The following is a 15,159-nucleotide window of genomic DNA, read 5'->3' as shown; positions in this document are numbered from 1 at the left end:
GAACATTTTAATGCAATATAGATTATATTTCAGTTTTGACCTAAATTTATGAAGACATTTTATTGTGCTTTAATTATTTAATGCAATTCAACAATATGATAGAAAGAAAACTATTTGATTTCTTAAAATTGAAATGTTTTCTGTGGTTGACCTCTCTGGTTGAATTTCTTTATTTCATATGAAACTTATCATCCATCAATATAACACTGTAAAAAAAAAACACACACAAAAGACAAATCCTTGTTTTTTTTTCTCAATTTTGTTGTTTAAAAATCTGGAAGCAGAAGATGAAAGAGGCATTGAATGGTTCTTTTCTTTTCCAACAATATGTTCTATATTTTTTATTTATATTGTTTCCAGTCTTTTCAAAGAGTAGAAGAAAAACACCTGCGATATTAAATAAACATTAATGATCATGCACTTCCTGTCTGTAACACAGCGCCCCCAGAGGTGAGGCATAGCACTGCACCACCTTCTTCCATGTATTTCAATAAGAAATGTGTAACTTCAGCCATTTCTAACCACAAAAATGTTGATATCAATAAAAATCCAAATTAACATAAAAGCAAAGCAGACAAAAATATTTCTCAATATTATTGACTATATTTATCATTGTAACCATTTATTTTGCAACCATAATAAATGGTTGACATTGTAACATTTATCTTAACTCTCGTGTCGCTATTTAACTTTTAAAACGCTACATGTGCAAATCAAATGTTTCACTAAATATTAATTTTGGAACGGAATGTTTGTAAACAAGAGTAGAAACGGAACCATAATTTTGGTTCCGTTTTTCCGGTTCCGCTGGCCCCGCCCCCTCGTGCTCCTTCAGGGTTCTTCCGCCATTGTTCTCGTTCCGTCAGCAGTGGGAAGCGAGCAGCAGCAGCAGATGATGATGATGATGATGATAATAATGGTGATGGCGATGATGATAAACTCTGGAAGCCAGTTTCCGGTTTGAGGCTCAGCTGGAGGGAAGCAGGAAGAGACGTCACAAGATGGAGGACGTTTTCCAGAGCAGAGTCCTGCTGCTCGCATCAGGTCGGTGCGTTTCCTTCTTCATGTTCCGGTTTAGGGTCGTTTTCAGCCAGATGGCGGATGGAGGAACATCCGCAGGAGTTTCTGCTCACTAATTTAGAGGTTCAAACGACAGAAGCTTCATCTGACGGCGGTGAAACAATCGAGGCCGAGATAAATGAGGCCACGGCGGAGGCAGATTCAGATGCGCTAGTAGTCGGTGTATTACGGTAGAAGATATGTAATATGGCAGGCCTATTTAGCATAAAATCGGTGACGTCTGAAATTGCACGATTGCATTTTAGATATCAAAAATGGATTTCTCACTTGACAGAACTACATTTTTATTATCCGGAATAGTAATTAAATTTATATGTTTCTACATGGACTGAAGTAAAATTAGCAATACTTTCAGTGTTTTTGCTCAATAAAAAGTTGCCAAAAAAATATCATTGTAAAACATATTTATGTCAAATTATCTAAAATGATGAACACAATGTTTATATTTGGTAATGGACATCTGTGAGGACAGATTAAAGTACATATGCTGTTTAATGTCCCTTCAGTTGATGTGAAGTTTTGGTCATTTAGGGGAAAAGACGGAAAATAACCCAAAAATTACATAATTTGTAAACTATTGAATCTTGACAGGATTAATTAAAAACAGCCACATTATTAGTCTGCACCCTGAAAACACTCTTTCATGTTTGTATCCCAGTGGCGCCCTCTGCTGGGAGGAGAAGCAAACATCTACGGTCTCTAAGGTTTCCTTCATGGGTTAAATGTTGCATCATTTGGGATTTGAAAATCCTTTAATGAGCTTTAAACTGCTATAAACTATATATTAATACATCCACAATGTTCACTGCACTTATTACCATCAAGTCATACAGATAAAAAAGTTGCAGAGTTTTGTGCCTCTGGTAAGGCAGTGGGTGGGAACATTTTTTATGTTGGGACATGTTCAGTAAATCTGTTTCCATTTCCTCTTTAGCACATGGTGGCTGTTTTCAGAAAAAATCAAAACCAGCTCAAACTAATGTGGAAACTTTTACATTAGTTTATTACAAGTTGTGCAGTTTCTCCTCAATGTTTTCTGATGTTATGCTTCAAAATGTGCAGAAAGAATGTTAATAGTGACACAAATTATGTTGCTAGATAAGTTTTATATTCAAATTAGCAACATCTAATTTCCCAAACCATCTGCTTCACTGGAAAGGGAAACATTTACTACTCCTCTTTAACTCGAGTCTTTACTGCCGGAGAACCATGAAGTAAAAGTTGTTCATAATATTTGTGTTTTTCCTGCAGACCAGAGTACTGATATGGACCAGCAGGAGGCGCTGCGCCTCCAGGTAAAGGAGGAAGAGGAAGAACTCTGTGTGAGTCAGGAAGGAGAGCAGCTCAGAGTGAAGGAGGAGACGGACGACAGGTTTCCATCGACTGCAGCTCCCATCAGCAGTAAGGATGTGTGTGTGTGTGTTTGTGTGTGTGTGTGTGTGTGTGTGTGTTTTCTCTGAAGCTAACAGTGTAGTGCATCTGGTCTCTTCTGTCTGAACTTCAAATGGTTTGTTTTATGTTTCTATTTATCTGATTATCTAAGACAGACCAACTACTGAGCTTTTAATGGCTATTAATGTTCATAATTGGCATCTCTGAAACTTTGTCAAGATGAAGTTGTTCTTCATGCATGTGATGTGTTTGGTGTCTGCAGATGTTAAGGAAGAGCCTCCAGGAGATCAGAGTCCTGACGTGGATCCTCTTCACACGCAGGAGCAAAACAATAAAACTGCTGCAGGCAGGAAGAGGAGCTCTTCAGAGTGAAGGACGAGCCGGATTATTCCAGACTCCCATTAAATATTGTTTATGTAAATAGTGAGGATGATGAAGAGAAACCAGGGCTGTCTCAGCTTCATCAGCACCAGACAGAAAATGGAGATCTTTCAACCAGCAGCTCAGGCGACCAGATAAAAGCAGAGATTGAGGTGGAGATCAGTGAAGCAGCAGAATCCAGCAGAAACCCAGATAGAAATACTGCTGGAGGAACTTTGAGCAATTCAGAGACGGAAGAGGAGGATGAGGATGAAGAGGACAATGACGATGATGATGATTGGAACCATCATGAATCTCAGTTTAGACAATTATCAGACTCGGAAAATGAAGGCATTCATCAAAAATCGCATTTAAGCAAAAGCACAAAAGTTGATGTTGCTGAAAAACCCTTTGGTTGTGATTCTTGTGGAAAAAGATTTTCCTTAAAGTCATCTTTGTACAATCACACAAAAATCCACACAGGAGAGAAATCATTATCATGTGATTTCTGTGGGAAAACATTTAATTCAAGTTCAGATTTAAAGAAACACACACGAGTTCACACAGGAGAGAAACCATTTTGCTGTGAGGATTGTGGAAAAAGATTTTCCCTCAGTGCCTCTTTAAACAGACACATGAGAGGCCACACAGGAGAGAAACCCTTTGGTTGTGATGTCTGTGGGAAAAGATTTACCTTAAACTCACATTTAAAGACACACATGAGAGTTCACACAGGAGAAAAACCATTTCATTGTGATGATTGTGAAACAAGATTTTCCCAAAGGTCAGCTTTAAAAAGACACATGAGAATTCACACAGGTGAAAAACCATTTGGTTGTGATGTTTGTGGGAAAAGATTTAGCATAAAGTCACATTTGAAAACACATATGAGAACCCACACACAAGAAAAACCCTATAGTTGTGATGATTGTGGAAAAAGATTTTCCTTACAGTTATGTTTAAAGAGACACATGAGGATCCACAGAGGAGAGAAACCGTTTGGTTGTGACGTCTGTGGGAAAAGATTTAACTTGAAGTCTAATTTAAAGGTACACATGAGCGTTCACACAGGACAGAAACCCTTTGGTTGTGATGAATGTGGTTTAAAGTTTAGCATAAAGTCCAATTTAAAGGCACACATGAGAATCCACAAGGATGAAAAAGCCTTTGCTTGTGATGAATGTGGAAAAAGATTTAATGTAAAGTCTAGTTTAAAGAGACACATGAAAAGCCACAAAGGTGAACGACCCTTTAGTTGTGATATTTGTGGAAAAAGACTGGCCTTGAAGTCCAGCTTAAAGAGACACATGAAGATCCACATGGAAGACCAACCGTATCTTTTTGTGGGAAAAGATCTGCCGTAAAGTCATCTTTCAACAAACTGCTGAGAATGAACAAAGATGGAAACCTTCAGGTTGGGATGGATGTGGAATCTGAAAGACTCTGAAAGACGCTTTGAAGCAGAAATGCTAAATATACTTTTAGTTGTGATGTTTGTGGAAAAAGGTTTTCCTCAAAGTTAAAGATAAACACGAGAACAAGGGCTGGAGATTTATTGTATTATCATTTATAGTAATAAATCTCTTAGTATAGGAATTACACTGATTTCTTTAATGATGTTAAAACTCTGTATTGTTGGGATTGTTAGTTTTACGTGTTTCTCCTCTGTTGAATGAAAACATCAATAAATATGACTTTGAGATTGTGTGTTATTCACCTGGAGCTTCCTGGACCAGAAAACAGCATCAGTCTCTTGTTTTGTGTTTTCTGGCAGGTGGAGATTCTCTGGAGAGAAAACAACTGAGAGAAAACAGAAAATTACAGTTGGAATAACAAAGGTCAACAGTTTGAATTATGAGACAAGAGTTTGTGATAATTTATTAAAGAATGTGACTTTTATACTAAAAGGTGTGGAAAGAAGAATCCAGTCAAACTTTTGCTGTTCTGCCAACAAAGTTTATTTATTGAGTCATTTGCACCAAAGCAGCTTTCAAAATGGCCGCCCTTACATCCAGCAGTCCATCAATTAACCAGTGAAGCCCCGCCTCTCAATTTGCCCGGCCAATCAAAGTGCAGCCAGTTCTATTAAAGAGCTGTGTTTGAGGCGGGCCTCTTCTTTAGCAGAATCCCAAGATCGCTGCTGCAAAGGACTCACCCTGAAGGTAGCAAACATTTCACAGACAAAGACTCATTTACACGCTGGAATTCAACAAGTTTTAGAAAAACTGAGTCCTTCCTAACAGAGACATGAAGTAACACGACAATGACCTGATTTCTGGAGCCTCGGCTCAAAACTCTGAGCTAAATAGAGGCTAAAAGCAGCTCAAGGTTCTGAAGCTACGATTCATAAGATGCAGGAGGAGAAACTCTGGAGAGTTTTTAGTTATTTAGTAATAACTTTTCACAGTATTGCTGCATTTCATCTGCCATATATAATTATCAATAATGACTTGTTCATCTCTTTCCAGGTGAGCTGTGGTCTCCACTGGATGCAACAGCCAGAAGAGAAGCAGCACCAGTGCAGCAGAGGGCGCTGTTCAGGTGAGCGGTACCTCACCTGAAACCCACCGGAGACAGGAAGTGATTTCATGTGTCCTCAACTCCTCAGGATGTCGATTGACTTCATTCTTGCTGCAGCATCCAGTAAAAACAGAATCGGTTCAAACTTTGGCACTTTGCTGTTCAGGCCAACAGCTTTAGGTCTGTTGGACTTAAAGCTCAGAGTTTCCCTTTGAATAACTATATTTAAATCATGTTTCACTTATATAAGTCAAAGAAAGTTTAGTGTGTTAATATATTTAAATATCAGCTTATTAATGTTTTATATTTATAACTGATGGAGTTAAAAGTTCAGCTCTTTGTTTTCTGAACATTTCTGTCCAATATCCAAAAGTTTATTAACAATAATAAATCAACAAACTCATTAAGGTAACAATAAGCTATGACAGATTAAAGATTGATTAGATAAAGACTAAAACTGTAAAAACATAAGAGATTAGAGCCAATAAATGAAGCAATAGCTGTTTTTACATTAATTATATTTAACAATTTTACATTACAAAAAAATAAATTTTCTTAATGGAAATGTAGCAACTAAAAATAAAGTGTTGTAGAATGAGGTTTTTCTCATCTGATTCTAAATTAGTTTGTTTCATAACTGTTTTTTAAAATAATTTGAGTCACACGATAAACAACAGGAAGTTACTACTGGTGGAAACCAAGAAGAAGATGACGACAGAAGAAAAGAAGTTTTTCTGTATCTTCAGTGCTTGCATCATTTCTCCATGTTTTTGTAGAAATGGTCTCAAACAGGTGTTTTCTTGAAACACGCCGGCCTCAACATGGATAACAGTGTAAAATAGTTTTTGTGTTTTGTGGTTGAATTATTATACAAACTTATTCACATAGGATTTTAACTGCATTTCTTATTTCATGGAAACGCCTCAATTGGAAAAATATGTCTATTCAACATTTACAAAATGTACTATTTTATTACATTTGTAATGGAAATGCAGATATTTATGTCTCAATTCAGTTTATTTAATATTACATTTGAAACTAACTAATTTAATGACTTTGCACACAGCAGCAGCAGAAATATGTAAAAGAAATCATGAAATAATCATCTGTAGTAATATCACAGTTCAGTGTGAATATTTGAAGACCAAGAATTGTATGAAAGAGTTTTCTTATTAATTTTATTTAATATCTGTTTACACTAATTCACAAACTGGTTTTGCTCCAAATGACCAGTTAGCAGCATTACTTTAGCAACAATTCAGTCTACAAAACCCAGCTTTTATTTTGAAATACTTTCAAATACTTTCACTTTCAGAAGGGCTTTGGGGGTGAAGCGGGAGGCAGGACAGGTTCAGGGGGTTAAAGTTCACAATCATCTGATGGATTCATCCATTCATCCTCCGTCTGCTGGTTTTCAGCTTCATCCTGGACATTCTGACCACAATACTTACAACAAGCTGCCAACAGAACATGAGACAATGGGAGAGTTGACCTTCAGACCAGCTGACATCTGGAAGCAAACCACAATGATTTAGCAGTTCTGCTAAATTCATTTGCTTGATGCCAGGAAATGTAGCAAGAATTTATATTTTTACATATATGTGTTTGTAACGTTCTTTTCATCCAGAAGTTTGCATACTTTTGTTCAGTATCCAGATTAATGACTTGGTTGAGCCTTCTGGGTTTCCTCCAATAAGTTGTTCAATAGTTTTTTTAGAGTTAAGGTCCATTTGGAAAACCAATCTGTCCACAGGTATTAGCGAGGAGTCAGATTTAATAATTAGGTTCCACCCAAAGCATCCAGTTTATAAGGAAATTATCCCTGATACTCACCAAATGTTTTAAACTTCTAAATGTAAAGAAAGTTACAAAAGTTTCTACGAAAAGTTTTTGCTACGTTTTTGTGGCTTTAGCAAATAGAAATGATTTTTGTTATTCTGATGAGGCTAAAACAAAGCAGCTTGGTCTGATAAATCTGGGAACGTTCGTCAGGTCTGAAGTGTAAATGTGTGGTTGACCTTTTCCACTTTGACACATTTGAAAACCATGCAGAGGAGCAGACAGGATGTGGAGAACAGCCTGGTTACAGATGTTTCCACTCTGACCCAGATCAACAGAAACCAGTCAGCTTTGGTCTCAAAGAAGCAGAGATCCAAAGAGTTTGTCTGATTTCAGCTCTGACCCTGCAGTGGACCAGTTGACCTCCAGAGGGCGTCGCCTCCAGATTCTCTCCTTCGTCGCCCATTGTATCAGCTTTGAACTTTTGTCCTGTAAATTCCCCAACCCGCCTCATCATAACCGGATGATTCATGGCTGATTGATCCACCAACCAGAAGCTTTTGTTTCCACTTCAGGAGTCACTTCCTGCTTCCTCCATCGCTCTCCATGACAACCACGAGGTCTCAGTGAAATGTAACCGACGCAGAATGAGATGCTGCTGGTGTGGGAACATGAGGACGGTACCTGGATGGCTGAAGGTTTCCACCTCATCGTCCTCCTTGTTCCCGCAGGAGACCAGCCTGCTGTCCTCAGCTGAGACGTTTTGAATCGCCAGCCGGTTCCCGTCCGTCAGATGTTTGGTCTGATGGTCGTAGTTGGAGACTTCTGGAGAGGAGACCGGTCCGATTCTCACTGCTCTGGTTCTGGTCCTCCACGAATCAGTAGACCTCAGTATGGTTAAGGGAGCAGGTTAAAGTCACGTCCTGACCCGGTTCTACAGTATCATCCACCAGGTTCTGAGCCTCTGAATGGACCAGAACCAGCAGCAGAACCGTCCTCAGCAGATCCATCAGACCGCTGCTGCTCTGCTGTGATGCAGCAGAGAGACTGATCTCCACTTCCTGTGAGCGTCTCATCAGAGTCACCTGACCTGAAACCGTTTGGTTCCAACAGAGGAACCGTTTAGATGAGGAAGACTCTGATTGAAAGGAGGAAGATTCTGTGATCAAATCAAACCAAAACTGAACTTTTCCTTCACTGAGAAACCAGAGGGAGCTGGGATGGACTCAAAGCAAACCACTCCAGTGGTGGCCTAGTCAAAGCTCAAAACAAATCCCGGTAGAGTCACATTTAAAGTTTTCTGTTTTGCTTCACCTGATCCACATTATGTTAAAACAATGTCTAAGCAGTTAATCCATAAATTGATCAACTTCCTGTTTGTTCAAACAGTTTCTCAACATTTAGTTTTTTTAAATGTAGTTTGGAGACGCTGCAGCTTCTGTCCACTAGATGGAGACATGCAGCAGTCTGCCTCTGCCTCACAGGTTGGTTCTGATGTCCTGATTGTGAGGAAAATAAAACTGCTGAGCAAACAGAACCAGAACTTTGGTTCTGAAGCTGCTTCCGCTGAGATGTTTCCTGAACTTTGGATCTTATGGTGATATCTCGGGTCGGTGCGATTTGCTCATTTTAAAGCTGCAGTTCTGATCCAGATTCTGTTGGATCCAGTTCAGGTTCTGGTTCCAGAACCAGCACTGATCACCTTCAGGAAAGGTCCAATCAGAAGAATCATTCGTTTGTGACAAGTGGTTATTTTCACCAACAAAATAACTCCGGTTTGATTGTGAAATTAGTTTATTTTTCAGAACTGCAATGGAAAACTTTTTATTTCAATCATATGAGTCACATGATCAACAACAGGAAGTTACTACTGGTGGAAACCATGAAGAAGACGATAACAGGAAGTGATTGGAGGATGATGGCTTGCATGTTTCCTCATGATTGATGCGAAGAGACTTTTTCACATGTAGTTTTAACATTAGAATATAAACACTGCAATTAGGAAAATGTGGTTGAAACAATAGTGGAATAGAAAACAAATTTTTAGTTAATCAGAAGTGTAAATTCAGCAGTTTATCTCTCGACTCGGCATGAATGGTGATATAGCAAGCAGCTTTATTTAAAATTAAATTAAACTAATGAATTTATGGGTTTGCATCCAGCAGAAGAAATAAGTTAAAATAAGACATGAAATATTCCGTGGTAACGGGTCTGTGGTTATATAACAGCTAAATTAACTTCTCATTATTGAGAATTAGTTGAGATTAATTCAAATGAACCATTTCTAAATAAATCAAATTGTTAATGTTTTACTATGTATCTTTACAAACTGCACTGTGAAATGTTTTCACAGTAGATTTGATTAACAAACATCTGGAGTAAATATGAGCAGAGAGAAGATCTCTTCCTGAAACGGACCAATCAGAGGAAACGGAACTTTGAAAGAGGATGGGGTTCTTAAAGAGACAGGAGCCAGAACTGGTCCAGGGGGTCAAAGTTCACAATCATCTGATGGATTCATCCGTTCATTCTCCATCTGCTGGTCAGCAGCTTCATCTTCCTTCTTGCGACAGCAGTAACCACAGCAACCTGCAACAGAACATGATGAGTTTAGGGTCAGGATGGGGTTGAGGGATGAACCTGCACCTCACTGACCTAACAGAGCCGAAACGAGGCTGAGAATCAATGACAAGCGTTTCCAGTACGCCAGGTTCTCATTTACGTAGGCAGACATGATGGGGACGTCCAGCTGGACGGACGAGCCGTTGGACAGCAGGACATCTGGACAGAGACAAACTGACAGTCACTGCTGCTCATGTGGCTCTCAGTCTGGTGGAAAAGAAACGTTCTGGAGATTTAAGGTGAATCAGAAATCTGAGGCCAACACACAGAACAGTTATAATAATGATCAACTCATCTGGATTTCTCCCCTGAGCAGAACCAGACCTACAGAACCAGACCTACAGAACCAGCCCTACAGAACCAGACCTACAGAACCAGACCTACAGAACCAGACCTACAGAACCAGACCTACAGAACCAGATCTACAGAACCAGACCTACAGAACCAGATCTACAGAACCAGACCTACAGAACCAGACCTACAGAACCAGACCTACAGAACCAGACCTACAGAACCAGCCCTACAGAACCAGACCTACAGAACCAACCTGACACCTTCAACCTGATTGGGTCTCCATAAACCGGTCCACCGTCTTCCCTCTTCTCGCAGAAGTACATCCTGCCGTCGTCCACAGAGAGTTTCGGACCGTCAGCCCGACCCCAGACAGAGAATATTTGGCCTCCAGGTAAGGAGAGAAGTAAGTAGGACCTGAAGAAGCGGTTCGTCCGATTCCTGTTCTGGTCTGGTTCTGGTCCTCCATGGACCAGTAGAGCTCAGCATGGTTAACGGAGCAGGTTAAAGTGACATCCTGACCCGGTTCTCCAGTAACATCCACCAGGTTCTGGGCCCGTGATCCGACCAGAACCAGCAGCAGAACCGTCCCCAGCAGATCCATCAGCAGCTTCTACCTGAACTGGAACCAGTGCGGCTCTTCTGGGAAATGTTACTGTGAGAATTTGTGACTTCCTGTTTGTGTGCAGAAACCACCAGCCCCCTCAGAGGAGGAAGGTCTGTGGTCCGACCCGGTTCTACTGAGAAAACAGCACCAAACCTACAATGGGAGGATGCAGCGAACCAACTGGATCCACTGGTTTAACTGGTCAATTCTCCAAACTGATTGTTGTTGAAGAAAATGCTGAACCAAGAAACGGTTTGTTGAAACGGTGCGAACATCTGCAGAAACCAGTTTCAGTGGTTTGAAGTGTAAATGTGAGTGAGCTGCAGATCAGTCAGAGGATTCAGAAACAGGAAAGTTTTCATCTCAGCTCAATAGGAACACAAGTGAGCGACTGCAGCGATGTGAAAAGCACCTAAAGGTCATGAGGTCAACCAGGAATCATCCTTAGGGGCTAATGGATGTTTAATGTTTATCACTCCTTTAGTGGGAACAAAATAAACATTATATGTTGTAAAAATCAATATCAGCATTCGTCCAATCTGCACCTCCTCCTTCTTAATCCATGTAATCCAGAAATGTTTCCAAACATTCCAATAGTAGAATCAGATTCACTGATTGTAAATGGAAACAATCAGGACAGGAAATCTGCAATAAAGTGGAAATATAGAAGTAAACTTGATATTAATGTAGGTGAAAATTCTTTGTATTTTTGAGCCAAAAAAGAAGATACCAATAATAATATGGATGATTAATGTCAATATTTGTAGCCAGTTTCCCTCTGACTGACACTAGTGGCTCTGCAGATGCTACAACTGAAACAAAGTTTTGGTTTCTCTCTTCCTGGTTACCAGACAAACTCCTTCCTCCTGAGACACGATCACGTCTCTGTCCTAATGAATCTAACGGGGTTATTTAGGTCACGGTGTAAATCTCTTCTTTGCTCAATGATCTGCTTTAAAGCATGTGTCAAAGTTAAGGCCCGGGAGCCAAACCTGGCCCGCCACAGCGCTTTCTGTGGTCCTCTAGACTCCAAATTGATCAAAACATTCAGTTTAAGTCGCTGTTTCCTCAATTATCAGTGAATGTGTTAAATGATAATATATGTTGATTTTAAATCTTTTCAAATAGCCGCCACCAAACTGGTGATGTTCATAGTTAGAAGAACTAAAAGGTTTCAGGAGGAGCTGTGTATTGATATTTAATGTTTGTCCATAATTTGCTCAGTCAGAACATTCAGATGATTTCTTAAAAGGAAACCTCGTTTGATGGGATTCATTGAAGAGACTTCAATGTGCAGGGAGATCATTTTGAATGTTTCTGATATTTTCTTTCAGCTCAGCCAGAACTTCCTGCTGTAACCGGGTCGACCTGGATCTGATCAGCGAGGAAATGACTAGTTGAATGAAACTAGCAGTAGCAGCATATTTTACTTCATCGTCGAGAACAAGCCAGGTTAGTAGAACAGTTTATGAAGCAAAATCTAAAAGGTTTTCTTAATGAGAAAGTCAAGGTTTGTTTCCCCAACAGGAGATCATCAGGTTGACGAAGCAGTTTGGGCTCCATTGTCTCTCAAAAAGTCAGTGCAGCAATGTCATGATTATCACAGTCATTGATGCATTTTAATGTGTTCAATTTGCAGACAGATTCTCCTCTGGTTGTCCAACCAACACCAGCACTGCTTCCTGGACCATGATGGCTCCTGCATCATCACCTCTTCATACAAGGTAGATTTTAGTAAAAGGACTATTATAGTAATTTTTGGCACCTGAAGTAATTTTAACTTCAGAGATCTCCATCTCTAATAACATGCAAGTACGAAATATATAGATTATTATTCACATGATTAAGTTAATACAGCTGTTGTTGTTCGAAACAGTTTTGTGAAAAGTTTAAAGTTTATCAGTTTTATGATGGTTGATTGAGTTCTTATTGCCCTCTGGTGGTGAACTATCGTAACTACAGATATTATCTTTGTTTTGATTTAAAATTTTATAAGTCAGATCAAGTCAGCTTACATTACTGTCCTTAAATTAGAGTCACTGCAGGATTTTATTCAGAATGACCAGAAAAAACGTCTTGTAAAGAGTTTAATACAGCAGCTATATTTTCGTTTTAAATCTGTCGTCATTTTATACAGAGGGCGGAAATACCCCGCTCTGAATATAGAGGCGAGCTGTCATTATAAATATTAATATTATGGTCTGTCTAACGAACTGATAGTTGATTTGATATATAGATGTGTTATTTACATATTGATAACTCATCTATATATCAAGTAAATTACATATTAATGTTTCCTGATTAAATAATTCACAGGTTTGTTCGCCCAGATGCTTTGTCAGGAGAATATTTTTGAAATATTTATTTTTTCTGGAAAACAGAATAATTACGATAATTTGGCTTCAAAGCCCAATAATGTAATTTATACCATATCGGAAGAAAATGACATACTTATGCTTTCTGATACATTCATAAACTAATAAGCTAAAATGTACTTACGGGGGAATTTAGTTCCTTGTGTTTTACTTTGAAAGAATCCAAAGGAAGTGCTAATCACTATTAGTTCTCTAACTTTACTCCGTTTGTCGTTACATACTGTGTCCACTAGGGGCAGAAGGCTAAGTTAGCAGTTAGCTGGTTTCCCGCTGCCGATCGGCTAATGAAGCCCTTGTTGCTCTCTTGGTGTTTCTGTTGTTATTTCTCAAATCTTCTTCCTATTTTAACATGAAATCAGTGTTTTATCTGTCAGTATGAACTAGAAGCAGCTCCACAGAGATGAAAACATCCCGCAGAGACTCTGAGCGGAGCTAACGATGCTAACTGACTAGCAGCATCTTGTTTTACACAAAAACTGATTATCAGCAGCTGCAGATTTAAACTCTGATGCTGAACAGCAGCGACTGTCCTTCAGTTCACTGATCATCACTCACTAATGTATTATTAAACTTGTATAAAGGATTAAGGAAATTAATAATCGCTCATAGATTTATTATTAAAGTAGCGTAAATGATTTTAGTGTGTAGTTACAATGTGTGACCACAAGAGGGCGGTAGAAAGCGAGTCTCTTCCAGAAAATAAAATTAAAAGTTAATCTGTTTGCTACAGTGCGCGGATATTTTTTTATTTATTTATCAAAACCTTTATTGACTTTTCATTTTATTAATTGTCCTTTCGATGATTTTATCCGGCTTGATGCTCTGATCTCAGCTGGTTGAAGCTTATCACTAATAAATATGTTTTTGTTAATATTTGTAGCTTTTTGACACTTTGATTCTCAAAATTAGCCACAGTTAATTTTTTTTTTACAGAATGAAATGAAATGTTTTTTCAGCTACATTTTTATCAAGAGTCATAGAAATGATTTCTATCTGAGTAGTTGTTGTTCTCTTTGTGTTTAAATGATTTTAACGATTTATCTCCGTCTCTAATAACATACAAGTATAAAATATATAGCTTATTATTCATAGGATTGAGTTAATAAATCTGTTGTCATTAGAAACAATTTAGTGAAAGTTTAAAGTTTTATCAGTTTTATGAGGGTTGTTGAGTTCTTACTGCCCTCTGGTGGTGAACTGTCATAACTACAGACATTCTTCACGTAAATTGTTCAACTGGATGTTAATCTTTAGTTTATTTTTACATTTTATAAAGTCAGATCAAGTCAGCTTACATTACTGTTTTTAAATTAAAGTCACTTCAGTATTTTACACAATCTGATCAGAAAAAACGTCCTGAAAAGAGTTTAATACAGCAGCTTTATTTTCGTTTTAAATCTGTCTTCATTTCATATATAATTCCAAACACGAATTTAAATATGTCAGAATAATATTTGAGTTAGTAAACTGTGGATATGACTCAGGAAGACTGTTAGTTTTTCTCAAAACTCCACATTAAGTGGATATTAAACATAACTACTACAGCATTATCAGCACTGTAGTTCCCACTATGGCCACCAGAGGGCGGAAATACCCCGCTCTGAATATAGAGGCGAGCTGTCATTATAAATATTAATATTATGGTCTGTCTAACGAACTGATAGTTTATTTGACATATAGATGTGTTTTTACATATTGATAACTCATCTATATATCAAGTAAATTACATATTAATGTTTCCTGATTAAATAATTCACAGGTTTGTTCGTCAAGATGCTTTGTTTTCTGTTTTTGTCAGGAGAATATTTTTGAAATATTTAATTTTTCTGGAAAACAGAATAATTACGATAATTTGGCTTCAAAACCCAATAATGTAATTTATACCATATCGGAAGAAAATGACATACTTATGCTTTCTGATACATTCATAAACTAATAAGCTAAAATGTACTTACGGGGGAATTTAGTTCCTTGTGTTTTACTTTGAAAGAATCCAAAGGAAGTGCTAATCACATATTAGTTCTCTAACTTTACTCTGTTTGTCGTTACATACTGTGTCCACTAGGGGGCAGAAGGCTAAGTTAGCAGTTAGCTGGTTTCCCGCTGCCGATCGGCTAATGAGGCCCTTGTTGG

The 15,159-nt window shown here is 38.3% G+C and overlaps 1 protein-coding gene across 1 annotated transcript; it reads left to right on the top strand.

Moving 5' to 3' along the window:
* Window positions 1-1,001: 1,001 nt before the first annotated feature.
* On the top strand, window positions 1,002-4,532 carry LOC129354692 (zinc finger protein OZF-like). The gene is made up of 3 exons (XM_055024178.1): window positions 1,002-1,044; window positions 2,332-2,481; window positions 2,812-4,532. Exons 1-3 carry the CDS (start codon window positions 1,002-1,004, stop codon window positions 4,194-4,196), a joined length of 1,578 nt encoding a protein of 525 aa, XP_054880153.1. The 3' UTR covers window positions 4,197-4,532.
* Window positions 4,533-15,159: the final 10,627 nt, after the last annotated feature.

The sequence above is a fragment of the Poeciliopsis prolifica genome, unplaced genomic scaffold (genome assembly GCF_027474105.1).
Source record: "Poeciliopsis prolifica strain line A6 unplaced genomic scaffold, Auburn_PproV2 SCAFFOLD116, whole genome shotgun sequence".
In the NCBI taxonomy this organism is placed as follows: Eukaryota; Metazoa; Chordata; class Actinopteri; order Cyprinodontiformes; family Poeciliidae; genus Poeciliopsis; species Poeciliopsis prolifica.
The sequence above is the reverse complement of the archived record's forward strand: the minus strand, read 5'-3'. Positions and strand labels throughout refer to the sequence as shown.